General features: G+C 42.7%; 1 protein-coding gene across 1 annotated transcript in view; it reads left to right on the top strand.

Moving 5' to 3' along the window:
• The window catches only part of SCN11A (sodium voltage-gated channel alpha subunit 11), a gene marked incomplete at its 5' end in the record, with an annotated part of 53,061 nt that overhangs the window by 5,662 nt on the left and 23,758 nt on the right, over positions 1-23,641 (top strand). Inside the window, 11 exons of the mRNA XM_081159366.1 lie at positions 4,963-5,091; positions 6,201-6,304; positions 7,379-7,546; positions 8,570-8,633; positions 9,593-9,734; positions 10,315-10,512; positions 11,642-11,815; positions 14,391-14,520; positions 15,549-15,787; positions 19,203-19,370; positions 21,077-21,448. Of these exons, the coding sequence (XP_081015492.1) occupies positions 4,963-5,091; positions 6,201-6,304; positions 7,379-7,546; positions 8,570-8,633; positions 9,593-9,734; positions 10,315-10,512; positions 11,642-11,815; positions 14,391-14,520; positions 15,549-15,787; positions 19,203-19,370; positions 21,077-21,448 (1,888 nt within the window). The remainder of the gene's footprint in view (positions 1-4,962; positions 5,092-6,200; positions 6,305-7,378; positions 7,547-8,569; positions 8,634-9,592; positions 9,735-10,314; positions 10,513-11,641; positions 11,816-14,390; positions 14,521-15,548; positions 15,788-19,202; positions 19,371-21,076; positions 21,449-23,641) is intronic.

The raw sequence follows: 23,641 nt of genomic DNA, 5'->3' as shown, positions 1-23,641 counted from the left end.
AGATGCATTTATGCTGCTGTATGTACCACTAGCTTTTTTCCTTTTCATTGCTGTATTGTATTCCATTGTAAGGGCATACCACAATTTGTTTTCCCTTTTACCCATTGATGGACATTTGGATTGTTTCCAGTTTTTTGTACAAATAAAGTTGTTATGAACATTTCTGTATAAAAGTCTTTTCATGGATATTTGCGTTTCTCTTGGATGAATACCTAGTAGTGGAATTGTTGGGTCTTAGAATAAGTATGAGAAGGTTATAAGAAACTGCCTTAGTTTTCCAAAGTGGCTGCACTGTTTGACATTCTTGCCAGCAATATATGAAAGGTTCAAAGCCTTAATTAATTTCCTCCATCAAGTCACCCTGATTTTAATTTGCTCTTCTATTTCTAGCTTCTTAAGGTAGAAAAATAGTTGGATTTAGATCTTTCTTCTTTTCTTGTATAATTGCATAAAGTGATAAATTTCCATGCAAGCACTGCTTTAGTTGCATCCCACAGATTTTGATAATTGTGTTTTTATTACCTTTCAGTTCAAAATATTCCCCGCTTTTTCTTGTGACTTCTTCTTTGTCCCATGTGTTATTTAGAAGTGTGGTTTTAAATTTCCAGATATTTCATGCTTTTCTGGTTGTCTTATTGTTATTGATTTCCAATTTAATTCTGTTGTGGTAAGATTTCAGTCTTTTGAAATCAAGAGAAACTTGTTTTATGGTCCACCTTGGGAACAGTTCATGTGCACTTGAAAAGAAAGTGGATTCTGTAGTTGTTTGGTATGATATTCTGTAAATGGCTGGTTAGGTTGAGGTGGTCGATATGTTATTTGGAGCTTTTATAACATTACTGCTTCTATTAGAACTTCTATCAATTACTGAAGAGAGGCTTGAAATTTCTATCTGTGATTATGGATTTATTCATTCTCCCTCTCTTTTTGTTAAATTTTGCTTCACATATTTTGAAGCACTGTTATTAGGCACATGAACATTTATGATTATTTATCTTCCTGGTGTATGCATTCTTTTATCATTATGAAATGTCCTTCTTTGTCTCTAGTAATACTCTTTTTAATACTTGTTCTGTCTGATATTAATATAGCTGTTTAATCTTTCTTATGCTCATTGCTTGCATGGTATATATATTTCTGTCTCTTTATCTCAACCCTTTTGTGTTTTTGTATTTATAGTGTATCTCTTGTAAAAAACATATAGATGGTTTTTGTGTGTTTTTTTTTCTTCAGTCTATCAATCCGATCTCTGTTTTTTTGATGGAATGTTTAGTTCACTTGCATTTAATGTAATTTTGGATAGGCTTGAATTTAGGTCTGCTGTTTTCCTATTGATCTCATTTTGTTGTTGTTCATTTACTCTTCTGTTGTTTCTCCTTTCCTGTCTTCTTTTGTGTTAATCAGGCATGTTTAGTATTTCATTTTAATCCTCTACTGTCTTTTTAGCTTTACTTCTCTGCATTATTTTTTAGTGGTTGTGCCCTCTTTGTTGATGGGTGGAACCTGGAATCTGATTAAGACCAGCCAGCTCAGGGGCTGTGCCTTGGAACAGGGAGGGGGATGTGGACCCCCTGGGAATATAAACCATCCTGGCAGTATCGCTGGGGAAAATGGTTTCCCCTCTGAGAGTTGGCTCTTCCATGTGAGGAGCTGAGAGTGAGAGGGCTACTGCTCATTGTTTACAGCAGTGTTCCTGGAAGCCTTTGTGGTCAAAAGAGTGGAACCTGTGGAGGAGACAGATCCAGGAGGCGGCATTGCTCCCATAGCAGTGGTTTGCCCTGCCCAGCACTTCTGGAGAGATGTAATGAGTCCTCTCTTCCCATTAACAAGAGAAGCAGTGACCCAACTGAAAGCTAATTTGCTCAGGGCCATTTTCACTATTAAAAGACCCATAAGGCAGAGATATGGGAAAAAACCCCCACCCTTGTCTAAGCTGTAGGGAAGCAGAGAGGCTGGAGGTAGGGGTAGGAGGTGGGGAAAGTGCTGCTGTCCCCTGGGGGCATTTGGAACAGAGTAGTGGATGCATGAAAGTGGGGCTGGGAGGAGGCCATTGAAAATGTCCTCATGAAAGGAAGCATGCAGCGCAGTGGTTAGTCCCATGGGAAGGACAGTTTGTTCAGCATTCTCTGGTTAGAAAACCTTTAAATGGGAAAATTGAATCCAAGTTAATAGCTCTCAGAGAATGAATGCAGAAGTCCTCTAGAACCAGGAGATGGTATTCTGTTAACCTGCTTGGACACCACCTATGGCCTGCTGGATACTTTAACTATGCTCGAACTGGTGGTGACATGCTCGAGGGGCCCTCATTTGCCTGACGGGTTGGGGTCTCCCTGTTATGGAGCTCCTAAGCCCAGCTTCCTACTGGTGGGCATGGCTCTACTCCATATCACATGGCATCTTGGTCTGCCTGTCCCACCACTTGGCCAGGCTTCTGCTGAAAAAGAGAGTACAGTGGGGTTGGGAGGTGGGAGGCTAGATGGTCAGGTTGAAATGGCAGTCAGGGGCTGCTATCTCTTTTACTTGAGATCTAAATGAAGACTTGCAAAATCCCACAAATCTATAATTATGGCCCTTTCCCAAAGTACCTATAACTTCATAAATTATATCTGAATTTAAAAAATTGTATTTCAGAGCAGAAATTAATTAATCTTCTGTGTTCATCTGTCACCCAAAAGGTGATCAGCTTAGAAAAGGGCTGAAGCAGAGAGGAGCTTTTGCCTGTGGCAACCTCATGACCATTTCTTCTCTGGGACTTGGCTGCTTTGGGATTTTTCAAGTTCTCAAGACCTTAGTTAGCTTCAAGGGATAACAATGGCTGGATATTCTACCAGAAAAGGTCCACTCTTAATCCGAACCAGCAGATTGTTTGAATTGATTGTTTTGGTCCCCAAAGTGGAAGTAGTGTACATGTGTGCGTGTGTGTGTGTGAGAGAGAGAGCATGAGCGCAGACCCAGCGTTTTTGACAGTGTGGGATTATAACAAGAGAGAAAGGGTGTTGTGTTTTGTTTTGGAGGAGGAGGAAGGGGCAGAAGGGAAATAAAGGATAGGCATGACGAAGGACTCAGGGAAGAAAATGGAAATAGGTTTTTAAAAAATTGTGGCAAAATACACATTACATAAGATTTACCATTTAAACCATTTTTAAGTGTACAGTTCAGTGGTATTAAGTACATTCACATGGCTGTGCAACCATTACCACCATTCATATCCAGAAATCCATCTTGCAAAACTGAATCTCTGTACCCATTAAACAGTAACTCGCCATTCTGCCCTTCCCTTCATTCCCTGGCAAGCACCACTCTACTTTCCATCTTGATGTGGTGTTTGACTGCTCTAAGCCTCATATAAGTGGAGTTGTGCAGTGCTTGCCTTTTTGTGACTGGTTTATTTCCCTTAGCACAATGACCTCAAGGTTCCTCCATGTTGTTGCATGTGACAGGATTCCCTTCCTTTTAAAAACTGAATAATATTCCATCATATGTGCCCCATTTTATTGATCTATTTATCTGTATCAGTGGACATTTGGGTTGCTTCCACTTCTTGGCTATTGTGAATAGTGCTGCTGTAAACATGGGTGTGCAAATATCTCGAGACTCTGCTTTGAATTCTTTTGTATATATACCCAGACATGGGATTGCTGGGTCATATGGCAATTCAATTTTTAATTTTTTGGAGAACCTCCATACTATTTGCCATGGTGGCTACACCATTTTACAGCCCCACCAAGAGTGCACAAAGGTTCCAATTTCTCCATGTCCTTGTCCACACTTGTTATTTTCTGTTTGTCTGTCTGTTTTTTAAGTAGCCATCCTAATGGATACAAGGCAGTATCTCATGATATTTTGATTTGCATTTCCCTGATGATTAGTGACATTGAACATCTTTTCATATTCTTGTTGGCCTTTTGTATATCATCTTTGGAGAAATGTTCATTCAAGTAGTTTGACCATTTTTAAATTGGATTCTTTGATTTTGTTGTTGAGTCCTAGAAGTTCTTTATGTAATCTGGATATTAACCCGTCACCAGGTAAATGATTTGAAAATATTTTATTCTAGGAGTTTTGTACTTTCTGGTCTTATGTCTAGCTCTCTGATCTATTTTGAGTTAATTTCTGTACATGGTGTAAGAGAAGGGTCGCCCTTCATCCTTCTGCATGTAGATATTGAGCTTTCCCAGCACCACTTCTTGAAAAGACCGCTCTTTTTCCATTCAGTAGCCTTGGCGCCCTTGTTGAAAACCTTTTGACCTTATACATGAGGACTTATTTCTGGACTTTCTATCCTGTTCCAGTGGTCTGCATGTCTGTCTTTACACCAACACCACGCTGCTTTGATTACTTTAGCTTATCACTGCTGTGATAAGTTTTAATGTAACAGGGTGTGAGACCCCAAACTTTGTTCTTTTTCAAGATTGCTTGGCTATTCATGGTTTCATGAAATTCCATACGAGTTTCAGGATGCATTTTTTTTCTGTAAAAAGATGTCATTGAGATTTTGATAGGGATTGCATGGAATTTATAGATCACTTTGAGTAGTATGAACTCCTTAACAACATTAAGTCTTCCAATCTATGAACATGGGATGTGGAAAGACAGGTTTTAGCCTTGTGGTTTACTTTTCCCTTTGCCACCATCTCCTTTTGTACATCAGAGTGACAACTCTAGAAAAGCAGTGACAAACTACAATCCCAAGTCCTAGGGCCCTCTGTTGGCTGGAACTATGCTCAAAAATATGGCTGTGAAGCTAGACATTGTAAAGCAGTTTTACAACTTTATCCATGTTTCTCAGAAATTCTACCAAAACTTGATTGACGAGCTTGCTTTTCTGAACTCTGGTTTGCTAAAGACCAGAATGTTAAATGTCACATTGAAACAGATGAAACCTAACCAAGGCCAGGTAATACATCTGCTTTTCACATCACTTATCCTGTGCCTTTTTGTTCTGAATGATTTGCTTTGTAGGTATATCTTCACTGGGATTTATATTTTTGAAGCTTTGATAAAAATATTGGCAAGAGGTTTTATCCTGGATGAATTTTCTTTTCTTCGAGATCCATGGAACTGGCTGGACTCCATTGTCATTGCAACAGCGTAAGAATGTTCAAGATTTTTATTGAAGACACTTGGGGTGGGAAAGAAGCCCCTTGGCTTACCACAGGGCTCTGTCTGAACCCATGTGAGCAGCTAAGTGCCTCTTCTGTGTAAGATACAGGGGTTGTGATAATGAAAAAACAAACAAACACACCTCATCTTCACCCTCTTGAAGCTCATGGTCCAGATGAGAAGAGAATCAGTTAGTGACCAATACGCTTATTGGTGAGCGTTAGGATAGGAGCTGTGCATGTATCGGGCTGTCAGAGTGCACAGGAGGAACCAAGGATCCTAAAAATCTTTAGCTACTACAAGGTCACGAAGAGTTTCTTCTCATGTTGTCTTCTAGAATTTCTATAGATTTGGTTCTTATTTTGAAGTCCACAGTCCGTTTTGAGTTTATTATTGTGTATATTGTATATGACATGAGGTGAGAATTGAAGTTCTTCCTGAGGGAAAGGATATCAATTTGGCATCTGAATGAAGAGACAGCGTCAGCAAAATAAAAAGCAGAGCAACAGCCTATCGCCAGCATGGTAATGATAAACCTGGCATTAATTTGTCATGCTGGCCATTATGTTAAGCACTTGCATATAGATTCAAGTTAATATGTTTTCATATTAATAATCACTGGAGCCCTTTGAGGTAGATGTTGTTCATTCAGAGTTTTCCATTTGAAGTTCAGCAGCCGGGTGCTTTTGGTTAGTGAGAGGTGGTGTGGTGCAGTGGTGAGTAGTGCAGGCCCAGGAGACAGACCACCTGTGTTCCTTCTGGGCTTGGCACACACACAGTGAGACCTTAAGGAGGTGCATGGGGGCCAGTCAATAAGTGTTTCAATTGATTTAGATGATCCATGGATGTAGCCACAACTATCTCAAGGAATCCTTACCTTTGTCCAAATATAAAGATTAGCTGAGAACAGCCTCCTGTGCAATCTGTGGTCCACAGCAATAGAAAATGATGTTATGAGACCCTGAGATGAAGGTGGGCTTGGGAGGGTGAGGCCCCAGATTTCACCTTTGTGGACACAGGACCCAGGCTGTGCTTACGTGTGCAGTGCAGCTGCAGGACTGAGCAAGCCCAGGCTTTCCCTGTGCCTTGTCTTGTAGGTTTGTGTCCTACTTACCATATATCAAGGTCAACAGCATCAGCCTGTCATCCCTGCGTACATTCCGAGTGTTTAGAGCTTTGAAAGCAATTTCAGTCATTTCAGGTAAGTCACTCTAACTTTCAACATCGGCTCTTAGCGGGAGAGAACATTCTTTTATATTTAAAATTTCTCCAAATGTCACATAAACCAAAAGCAAGCAAGCAAACAAACAAACAAACTCTGCTTTTACTTTTTATTTGATTGTTCAACAAATATGTATTGTGACAGCACGGCGTGCTGGACTGACCTGTTCTGGCTCCCCCTGAATGGTGTCTGTCTTTTTCCAATTCTGCGTCCAGGATGTCATGCCGGTAGCTCGAGACAAGCAGGGGGCTGGATACAGAGGGAGAAGAGAAACCCACACTAGGGAATTCAGAAAACAAGGAAATCTGTAAATGCTTTAAAGAGTTTCCTGCACCCTCACCACCCCCTACCCCCAGGAGCTGATTTTAAATATTTGTCAGCATGCTATAAGATTATGTTCTTATTTTGTAACTTTGGCATTCTAACAGTGTGCCGTGGACACAGTAGGTGCTCAGTAAATATTTCTTGAATGAGTGAAAAACAAACCTTATTAGAAGTAGTAATCTGAGCTTTTTCCCCCTAAGACATCCTCATCATTTGAGTCCAAACAAAGCTCTTTCTTCCAGCTTCCTGCCCCCCAATTTAGCTACGTCTCATGACACCTCATGTACCTCATAGTAGGTAGTGACTACTGAATGTTAAATATAACTGTGGCTCCTTTTCTTGGGTGGCCTCACTCTGGTCTTAATGATATATGTGATGCCCCCCTCCCAGTTGTGGAGGTGCCTACACAGCTGTCATAGTTAGGAGCGTCTGTGTAGCATGTTCCTGCTCTAAGTTTTGGTCTTCATTTGCTCTTCAGAGCAACCTTGTGGCAGACCTAGGGCAGGGAGGAGGAGGCCAAGTATTGGACACATGGGACACTTTGATGACCCTCAACCTCTAAGGCAGAGTTGGGACTAGAGCTCATGGCATCAGAATCCTAGGTCTCCTTGGGCCGTTTCCAACTCCAGTCTGTAGTCAAACAGCGTCTGAGGCTGTGGCTGCTCCCTTCTGTGTCTGCCCCTTGCCTCTGTCTGAGGGGGCTCCTCTCCACACCTGTCCCCCTCCCAGGTCTGAAGGTCATTGTGGGGGCCCTGCTGCGCTCCGTGAAGAAGCTTGTTGACGTGTTGATCCTGACTCTCTTTTGCCTCAGCATCTTTGCCCTGGTAGGTCAGCAGCTCTTCATGGGGAGCCTGAACCTGAAATGTGTCAGGAAGGACTGTGGGAACATCAGTGACGGTAAATACCCCACTTTTTATTCCTTGGTTCATGCCTAGTTAATTTTGTTTTAGTCCCACTCATACCATCTATATGTGTGCGTTACACAGTCTCTTAGGAGCAAGGGATGGCCTCATCCATCCAGGGTTCTCATGTGGGCAGATGTGTGTCTTAAAGAATTGCCTCATTTTTTGGGTTTCTATGGAGAAAGAAAAGCCCAAAGTGACATCCACAAGAACAGTGTCAGCTCCTATCCTTTCCCACAAAGATTTCTGCCCACTTCTTTGACATGTTTTGCAGAAGTCTTCAGACTACCTGGATTTGGCCAAAGCAAACTGGCAACTGCCCATCCCCCAGCCCTGAGTATTTTCTCCAATGATACCACTTCTCTCTACTTTGCACTCTCTCCATGCTAAGGTTGACCCTACACCAATTTTTTTTTAAACAAAATTATTTTTTAATATATTTTTATTGATTTCAGAGAGAGGAAGGGAGAGGGAGAGGGAGAGATAGAAACATCAATGATGAGAGAGTCATTGATTGGCTGCCTCCTGCATGCCCCCTGCTGGGGACTGAGCCTGTAACCCCAACATGTGCCCTGACCGGGAATCCAACCGTGATCTCTTGGTTCATGGGTCGATGCTCAACTACTGAGCCATGCCTGCTGGGCCCCTACACCAATTTCATGTGTGCCAAATCTCATGTGGCTACACTGCCTCCATGTCTGTCTTGGTTTATGAGCTTCTCATGGGCTAAGTCTGTGGCTAGCTTCCTTGGGAGGTGGTGTTTACTGCAGTTATATGTCCTAAGAGGCAAAGTGGTGGTGATGACACTGCTTTCACCCCTCTTCTTTCTTCCTTTTCCCTTCCCCTTCTTTTCTCTTGCTCCTTTCTGATGGTTTAGGCTCCAGTTCCTCGCTGGATACCCACTGATCATTTTGGAGGGCTCCGAACTGCCTGTTTCAAATATAACCCAGCATAATTGCTGTTCTCTTTCATTTCAGTGGTTTCTTTTTATCTGAACTTATGATTCTTTTCTTCTCAGAAACTTGCTTTGAAAAGAAAGATGCCACTGAATTCAGGTTGTGTGGTACCTGGTTGGGTAAGAGGTAAGATGTTTATATTCTCCAATTTTCTCTCAGGCAGAGCAACTCTAGATCTTTTAAAGTGATGTGGTGAGCAGTCTTCATCTAATGATTTCTGACTGGCAGTGACAGTGGTTCTCAAACAGTACTGATTATTTCACATGTCTAAGCAAGTTTAGCCGTGCATCATTAAATTTAAAAATTAACATGATTACAAAAAATCAATAGTAGAATTAAAAGATAAACTTGAGAAATAACCCAGAAAGTAGCAACAAAAGACCTGTGTGCAAGATATCCATTGTTTGTAGAGTAAAACCCAAATGCTCTAAAGGCAAAAGACTGTTAATAACTGAAATGTAAAGATTCATCATTAGCAGAGAGTTAGATACTTCATAGGATTGTAGACATGAAAAGAAAGGCAGTATCTTCCTGAACACTGATATGGAAAGACCTCAAGCTGTATTGTTCCACAGAAAAAGCAAGGCGCATGAGAGTGTTTAAAGAATGCTTCCATTTATGTGCTATAGAAGATACGTACTGAGATACACACACACACACACACACACACGCTTCTATATTCATTAAAAAACTTCTGGAAAGTTACAAAAGTAAGTTAAGCAGTTGCCTCTAGGAAGTAGGGCTGAGGGTTGGGGGAGAGAGGGAGACTTGTTATTTATTATGTGCCCTTTTCTACTGTTAATTGTTCATTATGTCACTGCACTTAATTTTTCAACGAGAAGCTGCTAATATGAATTTCCTAATCAACCTACTTGAAAAGAGTCAGTGGGTACCCACAGTAAGGTATAGGCTGGAAGGGTTGACAGACAGGGGGATGGCTACTCTGCAAATATTGTCTTCACCCAGGACTTTTGGGTGTGAGCCCATGGCCCTGAGATGAACCAGTGCTGTGGGTGTGGGGGGTTAGGGAAGCTGGGCTGTAGGGAATGTTATTCTTTCTCTGTTCCCTTGTTTCCCATATCTAGTGCCTGTTCCCATCAGTTTATGTGCAACCACACCAAAACCAATCCTGACTATGGCTATACAAATTTCGACAACTTTGGCTCATCTTTTCTTGCCATGTTCCGGCTTATGACCCAAGATTCCTGGGAGAAGCTTTACCGACAGGTTACCTGTTTTTTTATTCTCTCTCTCTCTCTCTCTTTCTCTCCCCCCCCCTATATATATATGTACATATATATGTTATTTATAACCTACTGTCTGTTCGTCATCTTTGTCATCTATTCCCCATCCTTAACAGCGGTGCTGTTACATTATGCTTTAGAAATTCTATTAGAAACATCAAAAAATTATAAACATGGTATATGAAAGAACAGTGTGCAAACCCTTCTCTTCCAGGAGATATGATAGCTCCCCAGATTCTCTCCTGTCTGAAGTTCTACCACTGGTGCTTCAGTGTCCAGGAAGCATTGCTATGGCTCTTGCCTCTTTAATTCTAGAATGCAAATACTCTGGAGAAATTCAAAGGAAATTCACTGAGACTTCCATGGGAACATACAGATGACACCTCCTCCCCGAGAGATAGGGCATCAGGAGTCCCTGGGTAACTGGGGAAATGATGCTGCGGGCAGCTGAGCCAACTAGTGCCCGGGAAGACTATCTGGTCCTGTACAATTTCTACTTGAAATGATGGTCACCCCTGTGTGGAAGAAGGCTTCGATGCCAGCGTGTGCTCTGTCCCTTGCAGACCTTGCGGACCTCGGGGCCCTTCTCGGTCTTCTTCTTTGTGGTGGTCATCTTCCTGGGCTCGTTCTACCTGATTAACTTAACCCTGGCCGTTGTCACCATGGCATATGAGGAACAGAACAGGAACGTGGCTGCCGAGACGGAGGCCAAGGAGAAGATGTTCCAGGAAGCCCAGCAGCTGTTAAAGGAGGAAAAGGAGGTAGAGTCACGGGGTCAGACAGCGGCTCTGCTTGGGGCTCCAGAGGCCACGGCACCTGAGGTGGAGGCTGCTGTAGGAGGCCTGGCCACAGCACTCGACCTGCTGGTGCTTTTCTGAGGATTTAAACCCCTTGTGGACAGGCTCTGCTGCTGTCTCTCGCTGAGATGTCCAGGCACTGGGCCCTTGGGAACAGGGAACCCTTGGTTTGGTTGCTCTTTCACCTTCGGAAACCTGGGCCTTCTGGGACAGATTTCAGATTGCTGGCTAGAGGATGTATCTATCTATATCTGTGCCTACGCCTATGCCTATGCCTATATATATCTATATATCCATATACCTATACCTATATCTATCTATATATCTATATACCTATATCTACACCTATATATCTATATATCTATATGTATACCTATCTATATATCTATATCTATACCTATGCCTATGCCTATACCTATACCTATCTATATATCTATATCTATAGCTATACCTATAGCTATCTATATATGTATATCTATAGCTATAGCTATGTATATCTGTCTCCAACCTCTGCTCCAGGCCTTCTTGTGGGAATCTGGAGATGTTTATGTTCAGGGCCTTGCTTGAGAGAGCCTGGGAGGTCAATAATGGTGGCTCTAGAGACAACAGCCATCACCATCTCTCCCTTCTTGAAATTCCTGTCACATATATAGGCCATTCTCATTGTTTTCCTGGTATCTTTAGATTTTTCCAGTTCAATTGTAAGATTTTCAGGGCAGGGACCATGTCTTATACTCCTTCTCACCCTCCACAGAGATTTGTCAGAGGGAAACCTATTGTATGTGCTTAATATATGTATCACAGGCACACACATTTATCAGGTGCCTAGCACATACTGGATGCTGCACTAAGGGTTAGGAATACAGATATGAAAGAGTCCACCCTGCCTTCGAGGGCTGCAATCTCCGTGGGCAAACAGGACATGTTCCCCAGATAAATAATGACAAAGTATATTTCAATTAGGTGATGAACAATCTACATGGAACAGTGCTACCAGGAAAGAGGAGAGAGTGCTCACTAAGGCTGAGGTCATTTGCAGTGTTTCATAGGGAGGTATAACCTGTTCATTAATTACTTTTGTTTCTTTTCTAAGGCTCTGGTTGCCATGGGAATTGACAGAAGTTCGCTTAATTCCCTTGAAGCATCATCTTTTTCCCCAAAGAAGAGAAAGCTATTTGGTAATAAGACGAGGAGGTCCTTCTTTTTCAGAGAGTCTGGGAAAGAGCAGTTTCCAGGGTCAGATTCCGACGACGATTCCCCAAAGAGGGTAAGTGTTGGCCAAGGAATTAATGATAGGCCAAGTTGTCAATCTAATTGAAAGGATTCATTCATTCATTTACTCATGTATCCACTCCTCCATTTGCACATACTTTCCTTCCCCCCTGTGTCTATTCAATTACCCATTTCTTTACAAACATCTGTTTAAAGTGTTGACAGTGTTTCCTGTCTGCTTGGCACTGGGGTAGGTACTGGGGATGCGTGGGATATATAAGACAAACAATGAATGATGAAGACACACTAAAAAGGAGGCAGTTGCTGTTCCATGTGATGACTGACAGGATGACTGCTGGGGGAGAGCAGCATTCCTTCCCAAGCACACCGTGAGACATTAGAGTGCAAGTTGATGATGCAGAAAGCGACCCCAGGAAGCACTGAGAGGGCAGGAAAGAAGTGACACATGGAACAGAGGGCAGCCAATGGAAGTGCATTATCAAGCCAGTTGTCACTGAAGATACTTGGAGTTTAACTTCCCTGGAGTAGGGGCACTAGAATATTTATACACCGACTTTGGTCCATCCTTGGTTAAAGACTTCTGGGATCAGGAGACAATAATTTTCCTGTATTTATGACTTGCTATGCAGTAGGGCAGAGGGGGTTTGGGTCACCAGAGAAAGCTCCCAGGTAAGGAAGGCCCAGGGACTTGTGGATGGGACCAACAACAGCATCTGCTTCAGATAACCAACCCAGACTTATTGGGGGCTCGGGAAAGAGCATTAGATCAGAAAAGAGTTCCCGGAGGAAACTGTGCTTGAGCTGAAAGGATGGATTAGTAAGCAAAAGGAAAAGTCGAACACTATAGGCAGAGAGAGCAACACATGCAAAGGCGAAGGCCTGGAAGCAAAGGAGAGCAGGGGAACATGACCCAGTGGAAAACTTGCATGTGTGTGTGTGTGTGTGTGTGTGTGTGTGTGAGAGATGAGGGTGAAAGGAGGCTGTAGTGATAAGATGGGAGCCATCACAAAAGACCTTGAAACCAAGCTAAGGAATTCACCCTTTTACATGGAGAGCAAGGGGGTAAGCAGCATTGAAAAGTTTTAAGCAAAAGAGTGATATGATAATATTTACAGTTTTGCATTGAAGAAGGGGATTGGAGGAGGGCAAGACTAAACTCAACCAATTAAGAAGTTGTTGCAATAATCCAAGTAAGAGGTGACAGTGGTTTAAACTGTGGTTAGAGCAGAGGATGAAGAGAGAGGAACAGATGACAGTAACCCACAGAAGATAAAATTTGGCAGTGGACTAAATATAGAGGGTAGGGATGATGCCCAGTTTATGGCTTTGGTTGTTGACTTGATGGAGGGCAATTTACTGAGACAGGAAAGGAACTTGTTCTGGGGATGTTGAAGATGGCAAGTTCAGTTTTGGACTATCAATTTTGAGGTCCTTATGGGCATCCAATTACAGATATTGAGTAGCCAAGTGGATATACAGAGATGAAGTTATGGGGGGATGTGCAGTAGAAAAAATATATAATTAAGGTGGGAGATGTTTAAACATGTTTTAATTGTGGAGAGAGGAGTCAGAAACCGGGAAAATGTTGAAGATACAGGCCAGGGAATAAAGGCTAGAGCCACTTTCCTGGGCTAGAAGGGGGATGAAGTGGGCAGCAGGCGCGTGTGCATGCAGAGGATGTGGGGGAGTTAGGGGCCTCTGCAGGAGTAGATGGATAGACGCCATCCACTGCTGTGAGCAGTTCTCTGATGGAATGACAGGGTTCAGAGGCTCTTTGCTGTCAGACCACAGCATATTGAAGAGACTACAAACACTTCCTTAATATTTTGAAAGTTTCTTCTTGTTCCACAAAGACAAAGACCCAGACACCTAATATAAAGTGTTTTTTCCCTTTAATAAAACAGAAAATAGCTATGTAAAGATTACAGGTTGCCTTTAGAATAACTGATCACAGAGGGATAGTTCCCTCTGGGGCTCTGGTTGGTCAGAACTTTTGGGAAATAAGTCATATGGATACTCAAGTTTCCTGGGTAGCTGAAGGTTTATGTTCTTTAATCTCCAGAGAATTTGGAACTGTAGGTAAAGTAGAGTCAGTAAGCTCTTGGGCACAGTCAGAGTATTCGAGGGTTGGTACGTAGCTCTTGCGATATTTATTTTGATCATACTCTTCAGTCACTGTTTCAGAATCTATTTAGGGAGCCATTCGAGGTACTTCACTCTCTGCCCTGGTCCACCTTCCTAAATTTATCTCCCCCTCTCAAACATTGTTCCCAAGTTAGATTTTTTATTGCTTTCATACCCTGAATCACTGCTCATTAGTTTTTGTAAAATTTTGTTTGCTTTTTGTTGACAATGAATAAATCACAGAGAAAGAAAAATTTCTGTAGCTAGGCCTCTAGAAATGTGAGTGGTCAAGCCACACTTCTCCTATTTATTATATATGAGATAAGAGAACTGAACATCTGTCATGCCATGATCATGAAATGGGTCAACCTATGTAAAATATTGAATGCCTTCGCTGTCTGTGGCACTCTGAAGTCTGTAGTTTGTGAAGTTTTGAAGAGAGGCAGCTTCTTGCCTTAGAAGGTCCACCATGTCCTCTTTTACAGCCACACCTCCTAGAGCAAACCAAACGACTGTCGCAGAACCTGTCAGTGGACCTCTTTGAGGAGCATAGAGACCCCTTTCAAAGGCAGAGGGCACTGAGTGCTGTCAGCATCCTCACCATCACCATGCAGGGTAAGTTCTGCCTCCCAGCCCAAGGGAGAGCCTAACTTCAATGATGTCTTCCATTCTCTCTCTTTAGCCTCGACACCTCCCCTCCCCCGCCCCCGGAGCCCTCTGCAACCCACTGTACGTCTTGTAAAGAGTGATTTCCTGTGCCTTTTTGGAGCATGTGAGCAAAGTGGTTTGGAAGAAGTGGGTCTTCCCTGTATGCTCAACCTGAGCTGGCACTTGGGTAGTGTGGGAACTGGCTAGACAGGACCAAGAGCACGGATGGAACCTCCTGATCAGGCTGGGCAGTCACAGGAGGTCTGTCACAATGATAGTCAACCTAGAAGAGAAGACATAGAAGTTTCCAGTAGGTGGCAGATGTCATTGAGGTTAGAGTTAGGACTCTGGCATGGACAATGGAAGACATGTGAAGACAAGCTGGATCCATCTGATGAACCTGGTTAACAGCTCATAACAGGGACCCAACTAAAGGTTGGTGTTCAAGGGCAGGACTCAAGTCCCTACAAGGAGAGGGTCAAGTGGATTGCTTGGCACTTTCGTGCCTGTTGAATCACCTCACTCGGACTGCATTTGTCCCTGGAGTGATTCCAGGGAAATCAGAGATGCAGCTGCTTGCTGACCTGAACTCAACCAGCTTATAGAGTGCCATCTGTCTCAGTGCATACAGATGCTCCTGTCTGAATATCCCTCCTGCCCTGAGCCCTGATAGCTCCTTATGCCTCTATGACAGCTGTCAGCATGGTCTGCCTTGAGTGAACATATCATGGGTTTGTGTTAATCTCTCCCATGGGTTCACAATATAAGTATAAAGACTTGTATACAAGTATAAAGACTTGATGAACTTGACTATACCCCATGCAAGTTGTATGTGGAAAACCTTACTGACCACACCAGTTGGTGCCCTTCTTGACTAGTCATACTGTGTCACAAGAGGCCCTGGGGAACAGGGAGGAAGGAATACATTCAGGCGGAGAGCAGCCAGACAGGTTCAGAGACCACTCCTCAGCCACTCTTTCACTCTCTTTCTCCAGAACAGGAAAAATCCCAGGAGCCTTGCCTTCCATGTGGAGAAAACCTGGCATCCAAATACCTCATCTGGGACTGTAGCCCCCAGTGGCTATGCTTTAAGAAGGCCCTGAGAACTGTGATGACTGACCCCTTCACTGAGCTGGCCATCACCATCTGCATCATAATCAACACTGTCTTCTTGGCCATGGAGCATCACAACATGAATAAGAATTTTGATTTGATGTTGCAAACAGGAAATTTGGTAACTTTAGGCTTTTTACAGTATAAAACACATTTCAGACTTTGAATTCTCTCTTTCAAAGTCTAAACATTTTTTGAGTGACCCAACCTAACCTAGGTCTTTGGTTCCCTTACGTGGAGTAGAGTAAAAAGATGACTTTTAGGATTTTGCATTTACCCTGTTCTGTAATTTCCCATGGGCTCTGTGTTGGCTCCTCTAGTATGGTAAAGTGTCTTTTTAGTCATCCAGTGGTAAGCCAGAAGCAAGTAGACATCTTAAAATGTCAATTATTTGGGATAATTAAGAAAACATATCCAGAGGCCCATGGTAATGAGTACCACGGTCCCCGGTGATACTGATGACATTATTTGTCACAAAATAATGTGATTGCCATTACTAGAGGTTATTCCCTTGGAAAGATGAGTCAGGGCCTGGCAGCTGTGGGAGGTTTGCCTTCTGGGAACGGGGTGTCTGGAGATGGTGGGGTGGAATGAGTTGGGGGTAGGGTTTCAGACTTGAGCCTACTTCAACATGTTTCTCATTGGATGGAGCTAGTCTCAGATTGGGAAAACCAAGGTAAGAGAGTGGACTTTTCATAATTCCTGTAGAAGGAAATTTTTTTTTCCCAAAGGAAAATTAGTTTTCCAAATATCATAAATAACAAATAATTACTCATTGAATGTTCTACCCTAATTAGTTTTTAGCCTAGTTAATAGGCTAAAAATCTTACCAGAATGTCTAGTCTTTTCTTCTTAAAGCTTTATTTTTCCAATTTAAAAAGCAATACATGCTTCTTTAATTTTAAAAATAAGGGAAAATACAAAGAAAGGAAATACAAAGAAAATAATTTCCTATGATCCCATTAGCAAAGACAATAATTATTTAGCATTGTTGAGTGTTTTCATACAGTACGAATATATGTATGCATGTATTTTTTAATTCATTTTTTTACCTTGATGAGAACCTACTGTACCTGTTGAATCAGGACTTGGTTCACAGAGCTACTTCTATGTATTGAGTTTAAGATAGTGTAGAACTGGAGATAGATACCTCTTACCCTCAGTCCCACATTCCTCCTAGGAGGAACAGGGTTACAATGAGACTGCAGTGCAAGACCAAGGTGGTTCTCCTTACAGACAGTCTGTGTCTGAGTTCCTTTCCCCATAGTCTTTGGGAGGAGGTACCCTGTGGGTATGCATGGATCTGATTAGATCCCATGCATAGATAACCCTAACACGCTCAGTATCTTCTGACAGGTGCAGTCTGGGCTCCAGGCTAGTGTATTCAGCTATTTCCTGCTCTGGTACTCCAAAAATGGGCTGATGGTGTTGTTTCACTTGGGATCAGAATCCTATACCTTTATGGCCATGCTTCCTGCCTCAACAGAGTCAGCAGACCCATCTTTCAGCACCTCCTGGTGGATGGAGTTATTGGATAAATTCCAGAGGATACTCAAAGAACAGAGTCATCCCCCTGGACAGGGCTTCACAATTACAAAGGTGGTCTTTCCATCACTTCATCAGCTGGTCCAACTGTGGGAAATGACAAAAGCCCCCTCTCAGATTTCCCACTGGCAAGGTGTCCCGAATGTTGAGATGAAGCCGCATTTGCAGTCAGAAGCTGGCTAATTAAGTGACTATTTTCTTCACTCTCTCCAGAGGTAAAAGGAAACACAGGGACGTTGTTGGTGTCTGAGGGTCCAGGCAGCAGCTGCACCTCAACTCCTGAAAACTGATGAGAAGCATGTAGAGCTGGCTACCCAGCCTGTGCTTCCATTCCGTGTGCACCATTCCCTAGACATGCAATACAAAGGTGGCAGCCCCCCCACCTATTATGCCCTTATGGTGCTGGAGGGAGGCCTAGGGGCCTTGAGTTCCAAAGAACTCATCCAAACCTCCCTCCTCTGATGGGTGGACCAGGAGTAAGCTGGTTTACGGAGTTCTTTGGGACTGAACTTGGAAATGGACTCTCCAGGCTTCAGGACTGCTCGAATCAGGGGAGTATACTGAGCTCCTGAGAGGCCATACGTAGCAATTGAATTGGATTGCAAAACCAATGTCCCAAGGCATCAGGGAGACTGTAGGGTTAGACACCTAAAGCCTGAAGGAGACAGGAGGAAGAGGAGGGTGTCAAAAGGGGACTGGGATCAGTCCAGCACAGTGAACTAGGACAGGCAACATGTAGCCTTTAGGCACTGGGTGTGCGTTGGGCAGGGGTAGGCAGCAATGTTTAAAGGGAAAAGAGAGACATAAGCTTTACATTTTTTCTTGCCACCCTTGATTTCTTTTTATTTGGCTATCATGGATTTATCTTTGCCCATCCTTTTAACTTATGTCATTTTATTTTAGGGATTTAAAAAAGAAATAATAAGTAATTGAATTATTTATAAAAACAGATCACCTGTTACTTTTAATAGGGAGATTTAATCATTAATGGGTTGTTTTCTCTTTTCCAGAATTGTAGAGTCTTGTAATAGACAACATTTTAAAAGACTTTAACCCTTTTTATAGTACCTTACAATTTTCATGCTATTGTTTTTCTCATTTTTATGTGTGTGTGTGTGCGTGTGTGAGATGGAGAATGTGCTCTTTGCTATGAGGAAATTTAGAAGATAGATTTAGTTTTGAATTTAGCTACTACTTATTCAACATTTTGCAAGTTTCTTAAGCCTATATTTACCTAATTATAGGTAAATTTTTGCCTATGGAAAACACAAAATTTAGCACTTTTTTTTTTTTTTAACTCTTACCTTTCCTTTTTAATTCTTTGATATTTAATTCTGGAATGAAGAGCCTTGCATTCGGAGTGAGTTTTTAGGATTATATTCCAACTCACTAATCCTCCTCTTAGCAGCAATCAATCTAAGGTTTATCGTGTGAGTTGCTCAGAGACACTTTTCTGTCCCTAGTAAAGTTTTTCAGTTCTCTGCTCTGGGCCCCTTTTTTATTTTTTTCCTATCAAGGTGCTAAGGTTGAGTGGTTAGGTGAGCTCCTCCTGGATTCTGGTTATGGAGCATATCTGTTTTCAATTTGTAGAGCTGTTGTGTAGTTCCCCCTTCTGGAGTTTTTACCCCTTGTTGTTTTAAAGAATTCAGTGAAATTGATTGACACTTTCTATCATTCTGCCACCTACCAAGATGCCAGCTTTGCCTTATTTTCAACAAAATGAAAATATTTTTTTCTCCATCCTGAGATGTCTGTGAGCTTGGTAACATTGGACTGGGCAGCATGGAAGGGGGTGGAGAGAGAGCACAGGCGGAGTAAGGTTCATCCACAGCAGTTAAATGTTTCATTTTCAGGGATTTTAGGGCATATTGTGCAACCACAAGATTGTGTTTTATTTCTTTGTAACCTCTGTAATTCCTGGGGCCATTCTTAAAAGTGTGTGTGTAAGAAGAGGTAGCTTCCTTTTCCCACTTTTTTTTGTCTCAATGTAGGTTTTCACTGGCATTTTTATAGCAGAAATGTGCCTGAAAATCATTGCGCTCGATCCCTACCACTACTTTCGCCGAGGCTGGAACATTTTTGACAGCATTGTTGCTCTTCTGAGTTTTGTAGATGTGATGATGCCGAAAAATTGGCCAGTTTTACGTTCCTTTAGAGTGGTAAGGCACTTACTTTCTTATTTCTCTGAATAACTTCCCAGCCAGGATTGAAAAGAATCTTGAATGAGTTCAGTGGCTATTTTGGATTAGGCTTTAGCCTCCGAGCCCATGAGGGGGATGGGCACTGCCGGCAGGAGCTTCCTCCTGAGTCCCTCCACAGGGCCGCCAGTGCCACGTCCCACATGCCCTAACCACTGCAGGCATTCTGGCAGCCTGTGCAGAGAACCTGATGTTAGCTCAGGTTAGGCACAGGGACAGCTCAGGGAGGAGGGAAGGGTCGTCTGCAAGGAGTTGGCAGTCCAGGGAGGGTACAAGACAGACCCAGAAATGACCAGAAGACAGAGGAGAGTGTGGCCAGGCACACAAGAGGTTATGGATAGAAAGCGATAGAGAAGTCGTCTGAGCAGGAAGCGGGGAGACCACGAGGGGTGGCCTTTCCCCCTCTTCCACAGGGAATCTGGCACAGATGGGATTTCTCAGCCTGGAGGAGACATTTGGTTCAGTTACCTGAGTGAGTGCACAGTTCATTCTTGGGGATGTCGGGAGAGCACACTGCTCAGTCAGGCACTGTTAGGCTGCTCTACTAAAGTTTTATGGGTGCTCAGGTGAGCAAAGTTACATTTGTTTTTGCTATTGTTTAGGCTTATTACAGCCACATGCTTAGGCAGGGAACCCTGGTGTTGTCTGCATATGAGACCAGGGCCACAGTGTCTCCCAGCTCCACTCTGAGTAGATGGTGATGGTCTTTCTCTTAGGACATAAGACTTACTGCCCTGCAATATTTCCACCCCCAAATAGTTGATACTTAACAGGATTGTACTTGGGATTTAAACCATAGTTTACATTGAAAGTTAATGGAAGAAATAACCTATGAAATTAGTTGCTGTGTTTTCTCTAAGGTTATTGTCTCTAATATATCTGTAAGGTTTCATGGAGAAAATTTCTATTTTTCTGAAAAAAATGTATGTGTTTTGAGTAGCTGATTGCCTTTTCTCTCCCGGGTATAAAACATTTATGACATTCATCATTACCATAAAGTTAGATTCAGACTTGTGGTCTGAATTATACAGTGCAGGAGTTAGCAAACCTTTTCTGTGAAAGGCCAGATGGCAGATATTTTCAGCCTTACAGGTCATGTGGTCTCTGTGAACACCATTCAGCTTTGTCTTCATAACACAAATGTAGCCATAGACATTCGAGAATGAGTGGGCATGGCTGCTTCCCAATAAAACTTTACAAACGTGGACATTTGAACTTCATACAATTTTCATGTGTAATAAAATTCCCTTCTCTTCATTATTTTCCAACCATTTAAAAATGTAAAAAATGTCCTTACCTCGCAAGCCATACAAAAACAGGCAATGGGATGGATTTGGCCCTCAGGCCTGAGTTTTTGACCTCTGATACATATTTTATGTAATAAACATGTATCTCACTCACTTCCATTATCCTGACCCCAGAGTCTTTATCATTTAAAAATAATTAGAACAAAAATACTTTCATTTTTAAAACAAAAAGTAGATGTAGGTGAGTATTAGATTGGGATATGGGGTTGGTGACCATGTTTAGTATGGATTTGGCTTTGAAAGGATTTTTGAAAGTCATAAATGCTGTGGTTTGGGAACATGTCATTTGTTTTGTAACTGGACAGATAAAACTTGTCCTTAACGGGCTCTTCCATTTTTGTTCATTGTCTTTTTCAACAGCTGAGGGTCTTCAAGTTAGCCAAATCTTGGCCAACTTTAAACACGCTGATTAAGATCATAGGCCACTCCGTTGGAGCCCTGGGAAACCTGACTGTGGTCCTGGCCATTGTGGTCTTCATTTTCTCAGTAGTTGGCATGCAGCTGTTCGGCTCTAAGTTCAGTCGTGAAAAGAAAATTGCCAAATCCTGTGACACCACTACAGCCCCGTGTGTTCGACGCTGGCACATGGGGAATTTCTACCACTCCTTTCTGGTGGTGTTCCGAATCCTCTGCGGGGAATGGATCGAAAACATGTGGGAATGTATGCAAGAGGCTGATGAATACCTGTGCATTGTTGTCTTCCTGCTGATCATGGTGGTAGGAAAACTTGTGGTGAGTGCCTTAGGCTTTTTAAAATAAAAATCCATGAACTAAAGAGATGCATTAGCTTCTCTGCAAACATTTCACTAGTGCAATTCTTATTCTAAATATAATATTATGATGTTATGTGATATTAATATTTTGGTTTGAATCTGGTTTGAGGCAAGTATATAAGCATGAAACAAAACAGCATAAGTGCTCGTGCTGACTGATGCCCCAGCAGCTGTTCCACTCCAGGCGATTATTCCAAGACAGTCATATGCTCTTTGCCAGTGATTGGCTGAGGGAGGGATTTGTGACTAAATTTGGTCAATAAGCTACAGAGGGATGTCCACTGAGGAAGGTTTCTTATTCTTTAAGAAGAAGGAAAAGGGACAAGGGAACAAATGGTTACCTCCTCTGGGCCTTTTTATGCCCATGAGTCTGGGTAGAGCTGCAAACATTATGCCAGCCCTGAGGAAGGTAGAGGGACAAAGTGGAACAAACCCGTGTCCGTGTCATAACTAGTCCCCTGCTTCATTTTCAAACTTCTGGGTCTGTTACACTTCCTTATTGTATAAACTGCCTCGAGTCTGTTTCTTGCAGCTGGAAACATAGATCTTTATGGAGTGGCTAATTCAGTGTCCACCAGTGAGGGTGTGAAGAGACAGGAGACACCCAAAGACCCCTGAGCACAAGACTTTCAAAATCAAGTTGGGGTGATGGTGAAAATATAATTAGGTATCTGCACATGGTGGTTTTAGCCTAAGAACATAATGAGAAGTGTAGATAGACAGTAAGTGATACAGGAGTCCAGAAGAGCAGGATATCTCTGATGGGAGTGCGGAGGGATCATTAAGAAAGGGTGGTACTTGAGAGTGGTGTGTGAGAGGCAAGGAGGACGTGGCAGGTGGAGGGTGCATCTTAGCTCGAGCAATGGTACAGAGTCGGGAATTCTCCTAGGGAAGCCAAGGACGATTGACTAGACCCACTCATACCTGACAGACACTCCTCCCTTGAAGGCCGTATATTTTTGAGCTGCCGAGAGCCACAAAGAAAGGAGTCTGAGGAGGTAAAGATGATGAATTACAGCTGTGTAAATGTAAACAAAAATCCTAAGTAGGGAGCTGTGGAGATGATCTGAATTTAAAGTGATACATACTTCAACAGAAGAGCTGTGGATTTGATTCAAACCCCTCTGGCTCAGTGCCGAACCTCACTGCAGTTGAAGCAGAGGGACCTAAAGAGCCTGCACAAAGTACACTATCTCTCAAATTTTGCAAACAGGAGAGGACCCTGCAGCAGCCTTAGACATCAGACCCACATCCCTGTGGGCAATTGCAACAAAAGTCCAAGCTCATGCCTCTGGCTGATTCACAAGGAATATACACTTTTGATCATGCCACATGGTCACACCAGTCTGCTCTAGCCTGGCCAGAGTCTACAATATGTATTACTTATATGTAGATAAGCTGGATTTGGCTATTTGTACCTCTTAGCATCAGTTTTTCTTTTGTTTTATCTCGCTATCTCTATTACTCCTCAATCTCCTCTCCATTTATTTATTTATTATTTATTTATTTATTTATAAGTTGTTTTTTTTAAAAAAAATATATCTTTATTGATTTCAGAGAGAGGAAAGGAGAGGGAGAGAGAGAGAGAGAAACATCAATGATGAGAGAATCATTTATCGGCTGCCTCCTGCATGCCCCCAGATGGGGATTGAGCCCGCAACCCGGGCATGTGCCCTGACCGGGAATCGAACCCCGATCGTCTGTATCCTAGGTCGATGCTCAACTGCTGAGCCACGCCCGGCCGGGCTTTATTTATTTTTTAGATGAAATTTTTTGGGAAATAGAAGGACATACCCCTAGCCAGTTTGCTCAGTGGTTAGAGAGTCAGCACTCAGACTGAAGGGTTTGGGGTTCGATTCTGGCCAAGGGCATATGCACTGGTTGCAGGCTCAATCCCCAGCCCTGGTTGGGGCACATGCATGAGGCAACCAATCAATGTGTCTCTTTCACGTTGATGTTTCTCTCTCCCTCCCTCCCTCCCTCCCTCCCCCCTCCCCCCCTCTCTTCCCCCCTGTCCTTCCACTCTCTCTGAAAAGCAATGGAAAAAATATCTTCAGGTGAGGATTAAAAAAATATCTAAAAAAAAGGACATAGAACTCTCATTAGTTTTGGGTCTTGGGGAAAAGTTGTTCTGGAAACCTACTGTATCCTT

The sequence above is a fragment of the Miniopterus schreibersii genome, assembly GCF_964146895.1.
Source record: "Miniopterus schreibersii genome assembly, chromosome: 15".
In the NCBI taxonomy this organism is placed as follows: domain Eukaryota; kingdom Metazoa; phylum Chordata; class Mammalia; order Chiroptera; family Miniopteridae; genus Miniopterus; species Miniopterus schreibersii.
This window is presented reverse-complemented; position numbering and strand designations above follow the sequence as displayed.